Genomic DNA, 12025 nt, shown 5'->3' with positions numbered 1-12025 from the left:
CTGGATGCTAAATATTGGAAGTGGAGCAGATTTAATTTCCTGGATTACCTGATCAAGGATATCAGCAGACATGTCATCTATTCTATAGACAGTGTCGTTAGATAAGGAAATTGCGCTCAATTTTGTAACAAATTCATCCTTTATCATAACTCAAACAATGTCTTTGGCCACTGGCAACAGGAAATCCTCAGCCATGGTGTGTGGTTTCATAGCTCTGGCAATTCTGAGTGCTACCAAATGTGAAGCTTCAACAGCTGCTCATTTTGTTTGTGGTTGTTGCCACCAGTGTCAAGTCAGGCTTTCTTGAGTCCATCAGCTTTGCTTCTAAAATAATTGGTATCCTTGCTGGCAAAGCTCGGATGCTTGCTATCAAAATGGTGTTTCAGTTTGTTTGGCTTATAGATTTGGCTGATAGAACTTCACTACAAATAACACATTGCGGTTTCTCAATTCCTGCTGTAATTATTGAGGTAAAACCATACTGTAAAAAATACTCACTGTATTTTCTTTTCTTAACATTCTTCTCTACATGATCCATTCATGGGATGGTTTTCTAATGAAAATAATATATAACAATAGTTTTAATAATACAAAAGATGAAACATTGCTTAGTTCAGTCCATACAGTTCATTAAAGTTTCCTATGATTTACCATTGTTTTCTTTTACATACCTGTTACTATCACAAGGGGGCAGTATTCACATCAACCACAGCTGAATATAAAAAGACAGATCAGCATCCAGATTAAGTTCCCAATGTACAGATATTTTTTGTAGTAGTTGATGATTTTACAGTACATGATTTTACATTTACCCAGTAGTTATAATTCATGAAGTGTCATTTTACCTCCAATACTGCTGCTTTCAACACAGTAGCTGCTTTTAACAGATAAGCTGCTCACTACATATGTGTGACTGGTCCGCGTAAGTACATGAAGGTGCCAACCCTGTCACATACACCTGTATTTGTTTGGGGTGTATGTGATGGGGTTGGCACGATGATATCATCACACCGGATGCTTGTATGTACACGGACCTGCATGTGGGCGGACCTGCCTGGGAACGGATAGAGGAGCTGTGTCTCGGTTCCTAAGACCATCGGAAATATGTGTTCTCCGATGGTCTTAGGCTACCCCCGTGAAAGGGTCGTTTGACCCCCCCAAAGGGGTTGTGACCCACAGGTTGAGAACCACTGTTTTAGGGGAAAGGATGATGATTTGGGCTCTACAGTGCCTTCCAAATAAAGACTCAACTCTTAGTTGTCAAAAAATTTATCCTAAAATACTGTTGCAGCCTTAACTCTCACTCTGGCATGCTATCAACTGCTTGGGAACTTACTGGTTCTGCACATCACTTTGTTGAAACATTGCCCCTCTTTAAATAACATCTTATCCATAGCAACTTTGTGGTTTCCCCAAGTGAAATTTTTCCTCTTCTCAGTTTCTGCCACTTTTAATTTCTATCTTTTCTTATTGCATCTGGCCAACTCTGTTTCTTTCCACGCTAGTTTTGCTTCCTTGTTTCTTTAGCTTCCTGTTCCTTTTTTCTGTTAACAAAATGGTGCCCTTTTCACCGATTGCCTTTGAGTAGTCTTGCACAGACTAGGACTGTGCACCCTAGAGTTTTCCATGGTTGATTTTTCAGAAGTACATCACCAGACCTTTCTTTTGGGGTGTCTCTCTGAGGACTCAAACTGCAATGAAAAGTTTGGTCGGCATGCTACTGGCACCCCCCGCCCTCCCCAAAGACTCCAGACTGTCTTGTACTTGGCATGTATCCATAAGAGTGTCTGTCTAGGGGTGGGAGAGGGCGTGACCTGGGGGGTGGCAACAAAAGCAATCATTAAGTTGAGTTATTGGGCCATATTTTGGGGTATGGATATCAAACTGCACATCCCGTGGAACTAGACAAACTGAATAAGTCTTCTCCCCCGTTAGTGTTCTCATACTGACCCTACAGGATGGGGTAGAAGTGCTCCTGTAACCCACTGAAATGCTCTACGGGAATGAAAAGTCTCTTCTTTCTCCTGCAGAGTGGCTGGTGGTTTCAAACCACTGACTTTGTGGTTAGCAGCTCAACTTGGAATCAGTAGGGTTGCTCTGAGTCAGAACCAACTTGATGGACTTCCCTAGTATTCACATGAAGTCCACATGTGACCAGGAAGGAAGCAGGTGTGGTGGAGGCCCAGCATTTAAGTGCTCAGCTACCAACCCAAATCTGGACAATTTGAACGCTCCACAGGAGGAAGATCCGGTGGTCTCTTTTCATGAGGATTCTAAGCAGGAGAACCCTGGGGTTTGCTCTGTCACGGAGCGTCACTGTCAATCAGAATGGACTCAGTACAGTGAGGAAACATCAAGCTGTTTGACCTAACAATGCTGGCGAGATAGGAAAACAGGGGTCGCTAGAAATCAGTGAGCGCTCTGGAGTCACGAATTCCATTTGCAAGTCTAAATATTCCGTTGATTTGTTTGGCATATGGGGCATACACTTCATGCTCCTTGAAAGTTTATAAAACATTAAAAGCTGCTCTAGATTTTGGACAGGTCTTAAAAACAGAAGGGGTAAATCCTGCATATCTGAATGAAAACCTGCATAATGCAATTCCATTTGCAGGGATGGGGGGGAGATTGACCAAGTAGTGCTACTTTAAAAAAGCATCATAATTGAACAAATATTTTCAAGCAGTGCCAGGAGCAGCGTTGTTTTTTATTATGATAACATGAAGAGAGCCACCGAACCGTTCCTCCTGTTTGACTCCTTGAGAGGCGTGTCTACTCCAAGAAATAAGGCATTCACATGAGCTCTCCACCCCTTTAAATTTGGGGTCCCTTCATCTGTGGTGCCCCTGCCTATTTTATTTACAGCATCTGTCTTTCTTCTTAGATTGTTAAAACGGGAAGAAAGCTTCACATTCATTCCTCGGTCCCGTGAAGAGCTTCCAGACAACTTCCCAAAGGAAATCCCTGGGATCTGCTACTTCCTGGAGGTAAGGACTGGTCCGAGGCAGCCAAAGCCCTCCCTCTCCTCATCAAGGATTAAAAAGGTTTCCTACAACATCGGCACCATGTTCCTCCGGGAGACGAGCCTCTGAGACCTGCTGCAGATCACAGACTCCTTTCTCCCAAAAGCACAAGCCCAGAACATGGGTCATGGCCAGCAAGTGGGAAGAGATTGTTGAGGACCAGCATCACAATATCTGTGTTACGTCAGGCAATAATCTACAGAAGGCTGAATGAGGACTGCCGATTAAAATCAGCTGAGAGGCAGGGGAAATAACATGTGTCCATCCATAGAAGTGTCTTGAGATATAGAAATATATATATATGAATCCATATGGGCCCCCTTTACAAACTATCCAATACACAGATTTCCTGTTTCTTTGTTTGTCAGACATACAGGTTACCTTTCCCTATATATTTGTACCACTTTTGAGATACAATTTTGGGTGTATATTCCTACATTTAGTGAGTTGGTAGGTAAGAAATGTTTTCTTTCTTTTCCTGAACAGACATTTCATACATATATGATTGCCATGTGATCTGCTTCCCAGCAGGAAGAACTTTAACTCCAAATACTATAGGGATATTACCTATTTTTATACATATCTCTTCTTCGGGATAATCCCACTTCACACAACATTAATCGATTTTTAGAAACTGCTATTGTATCATTGGACTATGATGTAACTCTAACCTATTAATCTAATACCATTTAACTTTATTTAGAAAGATTAGTGCTTAGACTGCAAATACACATAACCAAGGATTTCATCTGTCCAGAAAGCATTGTATGTCTGCTTAGTCAATATATCTTGTAGATTTAATTAATGTAGCTTAGAAGCCTGGGAAATTGGAATTCCTTAGTAGCATGTATATTCATAACCAAGATTAAGGAAGGGTCTTTTTGTCACCATCTAACATTGTACCAGTTAAAATGAAATTCTTGCCGCATTGGAACTTTTCAACTTAACACTTAAAAATATGCATTGTTTCCACAACATACTAAACTGCATTCGGTTTAACACCATCCTCCTGAAGGACAGGTTAGTGCCCACTCTCCCACCCTCTTTCACCGTGGATTCTTCCTAAGGAATAACTGCCACTCTTGGGTGGCAAGAGGGTTGCTTCTCCCTGCAGAACACAAAGAAGGAAGAATCTGTATTTTATGACATTGAGATTAAACTTTCAAAGATATGTCTGCAGTTTGATTGATGTGGCTTTTAAATTCAGTGAATCTTCTTTCTGAGTGCTGAAGTAGGTCTAACCTTCTGATCTAGTAATCACCATAGTTACAGGTTAGGTTTTTATTGCATGTTCTGCTCAAATAAAGACCTGTTCCTATTAGTCAACTCTGTATGGAAATACAATCAGACTCTCCCTGATATCCGAAGTGTGCTGTGTCCAGAGTTTTCACATTTGGATCAGATAGAAAACCTAAATTTCTATTGAGGTTAATGAACTGGGAGCATTTGTTTCCTCGAAACCTTGGTGTGGCCATGTTCTTACTCCACTAGACATAGTCATTGGTAGCTAATGGCTACTGAATGCAATATATTTATTTAGCTGGTCAGGGACTTCAGCCACAGTATTGTTTGGTCATGACATACTCAGCAAAGGAGTAGAATTAACATCCAATGTAGTCTTTAAGGCTAACTCAGTGCTTTTAAGTGCTTTAAGCGTGTGGCTAGAAAATGTAGATAATGCAAAGTAGTTCTTATACTCACGATCACTTTTGTAATTATTGAATTCTGCTTTCACCTTGGGGCTTCTGAGAATACTAGGGCAGCACTCTTCCTGTGGAGCAGAGAAAACCTAGGCCCGGGCAGTCTGAACTCTTTCACGTCTCCCTCTTCCCTGGTGCCAGGTCTCTGTTTTCACCGTAGGGCATGGAAGGCCAGGATGCTTATGGGAGCCTGTAGGCTGAGCACAGTGTACTTCCATGGGAATTATTACCCACAGAAGTCTTCGGGGGACTCAGATATTAGTCCACTAGGGGCTCAGCCAGTGTGGAAAGAGCAGGCTAGGAGTAGCTCAATCCTCATGGTGAGGTTAGAAAGCCCCTTAACTGTGCCAGCATGCTGCTATGCTAGTTTTAGCCCAGGAGCATGGGGAGAGAGGCAAGTTCCCTAAAGTTATTGACCATGATTCTGAGCAGTAACATTGAAGGTAATACCATACATTACATCAATAAACATTTTGGCGATAAACAGTGTATTTTTTAACCATAAACACTAAAGGGACTTCCAGGAATCATCCAATGTAATCATCTGCTTTTCGTGAGGCTTTGTCTAAGCAACTATTCTAATCTGTACTGTAGTGAATAATTTCTGTGGAAAGCATAGTTTAAAACAATCCTTGGAAAACCACCCCATTAGCTAGTAATTGGTGATTGGGTCCCAGAGAAGGGTTGTATATAATGAACAGTCTCAATTTGTTGCAAGAATCGCAATCTCTGTATTAGTTTATATGGTATTGCTTAGAGAAGTAACCACTCACACTGTCACAAATTTCACTTGAAGACTATATTAGAAATCTCTTATACCACAGACAAGATGTAAACTACACTTTTCACACAGAATAATCTAAATATGTCTTTGCAGCAATAGCTCAAGGCAGTGATCTAACCTGTTGCCATTTTGCCAAGCTAGTACCATGGATTATCCAAGTGGCACCATTGTTCCATGTGCGTGTGAAGCCTCCCATAGTAAGCCTCTCCATTCTAGGCGCAGACTTGAGAATCTGTCAGAAGCACTATATTTCTATTGTACGGCAGTCCACGTGTCCTCTACTGGAGCCATGTGACAACGTGGTGTCCTTGGGGTTTCACCTGAGGGATTTATGGTTTTCTCATCTACAATAAATGATGACAAGCATCCTGCATTTTCATGCATCAGATGAAAAGGATCTGCAATGGATGCTCCCTTCGAAGTAGAATGATGTTGAATTGGGAAGAATGGAGTAAATCTAAAAGACATACTTTTACCTGTCACTTTTTGGCCACAGTTCCCATCTTCATGCTCGTTCAAGCAGCAAATCTGAAGAAGGCACTTGATAAGTAACTTTCCAAAGCAAAGGTTCACATTGGCATCAGTATCATTCTGGGGGGAGCATATCATTGTTTACACATAAATCCATTACCTAAAAAAGCAGACTCCTCCAGTGTGTACTCCAGACGTAGTGCACACGGCCTGCCGGGTGAGCGCTAACAGATCACATTAGCCAGCGTACAAATACGAAGACTCCTACCCCTGCTGCAGGAATGCGCTCGCCTGAGTCTCTGGGCCCTGGTTTGTGGTGTAGAGAAAGGGAAAAAGAAAACACTACAGATAAGCCAACCATCTCCCAACTGCCTCTGTGTTCACCTTTTCTCTTATATTTAGAATTACTTTAGGGTTTCCCTTTCAGGACCTGATTCTCTAGGGAGTCCGGTGAGCTGGGCTGTATTATGACCCAGAGACAGGCAGTGATGACGGAGACTTGAGAATACATTTGTGCATTCAGCTCTTCCAGTGTTACAGCGCATAGTCTCACCCAAGATCCTCCTGCCCCCTGATGGCGGGTGCCGGTGCCAGGAACAGTGTTTCCTGAGAAAGCGCAGGCAGGAGGGAAGCAAGACAGAACGATCACCTTATAAATAAAAGTACATCCACAGGTGCAGTCAGGCTTTCAGTGTGACAAATTCCTACCAAGAGTGCGAACAATAAAGGAAAATTAAAATGGTCCACAGAGAAGGCAAAACCACAGAGGATTTGAAAAACCATCAGACTCTTGGGCTTTGTCCCAAGTCATACTGTGATGGATTGACAGTGTATGTTTGAAGCTGCGATAAGGAGCGCCCTTGAGATCATGGGTATCATTGCATGTATTAATCGAGGGCCCCTTGGGCTCCTGACTTGTTATGGACAGGGGTTGTGCAGTATTAGCACAGAAAGGAAGACGTCGATCCATAGTCATCTGTCTTGCCTTGTGAGCACTGCTTAGTCCATTTCAGACCCCCTGTCACTCTGTACTGTCACCGGAACCATCTCAAACTCAGCTCTGTCCATAGCCGTTCTCTCTCGGCCTCTGGAACTGACATGGTCGCAGAGAGTTGCTGATGGCTGCTTCCAGCAGGGAGGAAGACCCACCATGCCAGGCCTGAGAAACTGCCCTTCTGAAGGGACCCCAACCCTCACTGGGTCTGCTGAGACATTGCTCACATCTGCAACATCCTTTCTTTTCTATCAAATACCACCTGACGCTGAACACTTCCTGTCACTTCACCGAATGTTCCTTTGATGTTGTTTATTTGGACTCTGAATAGACTTTGGGGACAATAATACCTAGAAACTCACTCACACCCAAGACTCCGCCCACATATTGTACTCTGGAAATCTATTATTACTGACCATCACGATAAAGAAAAAGAGCATGTTGTTTCAGAGGCTTCTGAAAGCATCCTTTATTAGATATAGTCTGGGCAGCATTATACTTGAGGAATCGAATTATTGAATTTTAATATGTTCTAGTCTGAGGGACTAGTTATGGGCAGCTCTGGACAAGAATATACCTACTTCACAATCAGCTGGGCTAGCATACACACAGACTGTGTTAACATGATGAGACACACTTGATTCTTATGTGGGCATTTTGACCTAACTGTGGACTCATTTTCAGGACCCTCGTGGTGGTGCATAAAGAGCAGACACTGACGTCATAGGTAGGCGGACTCACACCTGTCACAGGCTACGAGATAGTGTGCAAAATTCCTTCCTCACACTTGATGCAACAATTGGAATCTTTCTGTTTCCTACCCATGTCCCGCCTTCTCTGTCTTTCTTTCCTTTCAAAAGGAAATAGTCATTTATACATGTTTGACATGGAAGAATCATGACAAATCTCATGTTGTCAAATAGTTTTATCAAGTAATTAGTATTGGTGTGTATGTGTGTGTGTGTGTTGAATGTAGACATTACATGGTTTTTGAGGAAGGGCTAGGGTAGAATCGTGTCTTTGTTTTAGTATGATGTGACCAAATTATGGCTCCCGTCAAGTATCCCATTGTTATTCAATTCGTATTAAGAAATAATCTGGTTCAGTGGTTCTGTTGATAAACCTAGCAATATCTGGCTGTCTTGATAATAATTACCTAGGAAGCTTTTAAAAATAGATGTTACAGGGCTTTACAATCAGCAGTTTGGGTTCAGTTGGTCTCAGACGGGGCCTGGGAATCTATATTAGGGCACCGCCATTGGTAATGATGCATGGCCAGACTGGAGAACCGCTGAAGATGCTCAAAGAACCCCAGTCACTGAAGTAGTGATGTCTTCTCTCATCGGTATTTATTTTGAGAAGGCAAGTACCAGGTTTTGTGTCATTGTTTCTTTCTTAAGTTTTAATTTTAACTTTGGCTTCAATGATAGTCTGCTTTTTGCGCATGAATCATCAAACTTATTCAAGACAAGTCAGCACTGATAAGCCTGAGGGATGAATATTGCTCACTATAGGGCTATTAGGCATACTAGATGCAGTACCATTTTCTTAGTTACTGCCAGAGCTGTGCAGTATATCACAATATTTGCTGATCCTCACCACCGAGGTACGAACTATGAACTGTAGACACAGAAGTAAGTGTAGTATCAATGTCTCACTTAGGAAAGCTTTGAATTTCACGTCATGAAAAGTCACAAAACCAATACCTAGTCTCACAGTGTACTTTTCACATGGAATTGTGCATGCTTCTAAAAATGATTTCCTAGCAATACCTTCTGACAACCTTTCAAGCAATAATGTGAGCCATGGTGATGATGCCTCATGATACTTGCACTTCTGTACATGTGGCCAGACCTCCGGGGAAATCAAGACATACTTCACAAAAGCAATAATATAGCTGGTGTGCACTCTGACAGAGAGCCAGCATCCTACTATAGCAAAATAAGCAGCGAGTGATGGCTCAGATAACAAGCCAGTGATCAAATGGCATGCCTTCGTCATTTGCTCAGAAGTCATTCGTTTGCAAACATGTTATAAAGTAACTATCATGCCACCATCAGACTGCTTCCTTGTATAACTTTCAAATGCTTATCATAATATTCCTATTTCTCTCAAGGTAGTTGTGTATGTATATATAGGTTATATATATATATATATATAAAATGTTGCCCCTGTCTTCGGGTCTTTGTAGTATGTGATTGTAAGGAGTAAGTAAAGGATGGATAAATGAATAAATGAGTCACAGATCGGAAGTGTTGATTGAGAAAGTCAGCTTCACAAAGGTGTAGGTAGGTCTTGGGGCAAGTGAACTAGTTGCATTGTTGGTGAAAGTTGTATACGGTCTCCGAAGGTGAAAGGCTGAGCATCGAAGGAGCTCAGTTCCCCTGTAGGCTGTAAGGGCTGTGCCAATACTTATTAAGTATAATAGTGCTTGCCTTCTGTATATGATTGGCTGAAGGTAATCTGTTAATAAATGCATGGAAACGGTCATGAAGTCCTCTATTTTAAAAGCCTGCCCTTCTCAGTAATTTTTGATGATAGTGCTAAAACTGGCAGATTGAAAATGCAAATTTCATATTGTTAGTCTTACTGACACTTTTTCAATCATATGTGACAAGTCCATAATAATTAGTCCCTTAATAGTAAAATTGCCTTTCGAATATTTAGAAATGTTTGTGTTAGAGCGGCAGCTGATAAGCTCGTGTTACCTTGATCTATGTCTATGTATCAGATTATGATTTAGCAAAATCACATAGACCTAGTATAATTCATAAGCCTCTAAATAAGATTACTACATAGCTAGGTAACCTCCCCCATGAATCTGATCATGATTGGAATTGTGAATGAACTTGCTAGTGTTTTATTTTCCCAGTTTTATTTGCATAGCAAGACCTGAAGTGAACATTCTCTTGACCGTACTTTGGAAAATTATAGCAGAAAAGAGTCAACAATTCATTGATAGAAGTTTTTGGCAATTGCCTTTTTGTGTAGTATTGGCTTCATAGCCACTATTTAGCGTGCTTTTGAATGTTGACTAAGAAGGAACGTGCATAATTTAACTCAGCCTCGTAGCACCGACTTTATCCTCCCCATTAACCGTGTCACTGTTCATCAGATTGTTCTTCATCTGAGGCTTAAGTATAGTCTCTTACTATCAGAATCAAAGACGAGCAAAGGAACAAAATAGAAAGCTCAAGAGCTCAATTCTGATTCTTTGGACACATTTTAAAAATTAACAGCATTAGGTTATATTCAATCTTCTTCTATAGCCTCTTTTACTCTTCAGAAATAAAGAAGGGAATCTACTAAATACATTGTCCTGTGTTCTATTTAATATCAGTAGATGAAAGTATTCCCTGGGAAGAAAAATTAGAAAAACATTTGCACCACCTTGATCTCTAAAAATAATTCTTCTTCTCGTTTGTCTGCCTCGACGTTGCACATTAGACTGGGGACACAGGGACAGGTGGATGAGGGTGGGCAGCGGTTTTCAATGAGGAAGACCAAAGAGATTTCATTTTTCTCGAGGAAAGTACAGAGACTCTCAAAAAGGAGGCAGTTTCCATAGCAGATGTCTCTGGTTTAATGAAAGCCAAAGGATTTATCCGACTCCCGGCCACTCTGGTGTTTCAAAAGAGAAAAGAGCCTTCACAAGCCCGGTTCGATTTTCTTAGGGACAGAGTGACAGCGTCCCCACAGCTGCTCGTCTCAGGAAAGGGGGGATGAGGGGCTCAGGGACCTATGAATAGAAACTCTCTGAAGGTGCCAGATAGAACGATGAAGGGAAATGACAGTGTCAGAACACCTGGACAGAGGGACCGGAGACGGCAGATGCGCTCCCGTGCGTCCCAGCAGTCAGCTCCGAGGAGCCGGGAGAAGAGGCGAGGAGGCGCCAGGGACAGGAAGGCGTTTCTTCTTCCTCCTGTCGACTGCCTGGCTGCACGGAATACTCCGAGAAAAGAAAACAATTTGGTTTTGTGCTTCCTGTCCTTTGGTTCTGACAGTATCGAAATGAGATCTTTCTGTGAGTGGATAATGATTATTCTGAGCATTCTGCGATCTCTAACCCTATCTCAGAGCTCAACTCCATTCCAAAGCACCCAGGTGCACAACCGTTGGACAAGTGATTGCTGACCGGAAGGTTGGCCGTTAACCCCCCGCTGCAGTTCAGGAGGACAACGTGACTGCCTAGCAAACAGGGAGGAAGGTCTTTTAGTCACAGTTCAGTGGTTAGCACCCAATACCAACAAAAACGTACCTGGCCCCTATTCTTCTCAAGTTAGGCATTAGCTGCTGGCAACTTGCAAGGAGAAGCCAGGCCTTTGCAATGCACCACGGCAGCTCCAGGCCATAACCAGCAGCAGCACGGGTGGTGTTCTGTAGAAACGACGAGCATGCTCTCTCCTTCTGAATCTACAAGTAGAGAGGTAGTGTCTTGTCGTTCGAAGATGGTTTTCACTGAGACATCACTGACATATTCAAGACGTTTGTTCAGAACAGAAATTGCTCCAGAGAGGTGTGTGGGAATAAACTTGAGTAATTTCCATCTTTCTTTCTTTCTTAATCAGAATGACTAGTTAGAAAAATAATAGAGTACAAAGATTGGTAGTCTTGGGAGAGTCAAATACTATATTGCAACCAAATCCTAACTTGGATTTGGGATGCTCCAATACATTACTTTTATCAACTATGTGCTTTGTCTAAAAAGTCTACTTTATTTTCTGACTAAAAAATTCTTCTAAAAAACCCCCCAAAACAGAAAAAAAAACCCAAACTAAAAAACCTCCAAGTGTAGATCTGACTTTAGCCAAAGCCTGGATAAGCTAGATAACTATATCATTTCTACAACAATTCACAGAGATGGATTGCTTTTCAAAGTTTGCTCTTATTGTTTGCTTTCATCGTCATTGGCAGATGGCAGCCAGGAATAGGACTGTTTACTTGGTTTCCTGTGAGTGCCTGGACATCTGAACAGGACATTGACCTTGGACATTGTCAGGCCCTTTTTCGTTTTGCAAGTCAATGGCCTAGAATGATGGGTGCTCATAGCGTT

General features: G+C 41.9%; 1 protein-coding gene across 1 annotated transcript in view; it reads left to right on the top strand.

Annotated features, from left to right (window-relative positions):
* The window catches only part of GUCY1A2 (guanylate cyclase 1 soluble subunit alpha 2), a 288640-nt gene extending 276881 nt beyond the window's left edge, over nt 1–11759 (top strand). Inside the window, exon 8 of the mRNA XM_030887687.2 lies at nt 2885–11759. Coding sequence (XP_030743547.1) covers nt 2885–3092 — 208 coding nt within the window. The 3' untranslated portion in view covers nt 3093–11759. The remainder of the gene's footprint in view (nt 1–2884) is intronic.
* Nucleotides 11760–12025: the final 266 nt, after the last annotated feature.

This window comes from Echinops telfairi, unplaced genomic scaffold, assembly GCF_000313985.2.
Source record: "Echinops telfairi isolate 266 unplaced genomic scaffold, ASM31398v2 ScPeMD7_7421;HRSCAF=8459, whole genome shotgun sequence".
Classification (NCBI taxonomy): Eukaryota; Metazoa; Chordata; class Mammalia; order Afrosoricida; family Tenrecidae; genus Echinops; species Echinops telfairi.
Note: the sequence above shows the minus strand (reverse complement) of the source record. Positions and strands in the feature narration are given on the sequence as shown.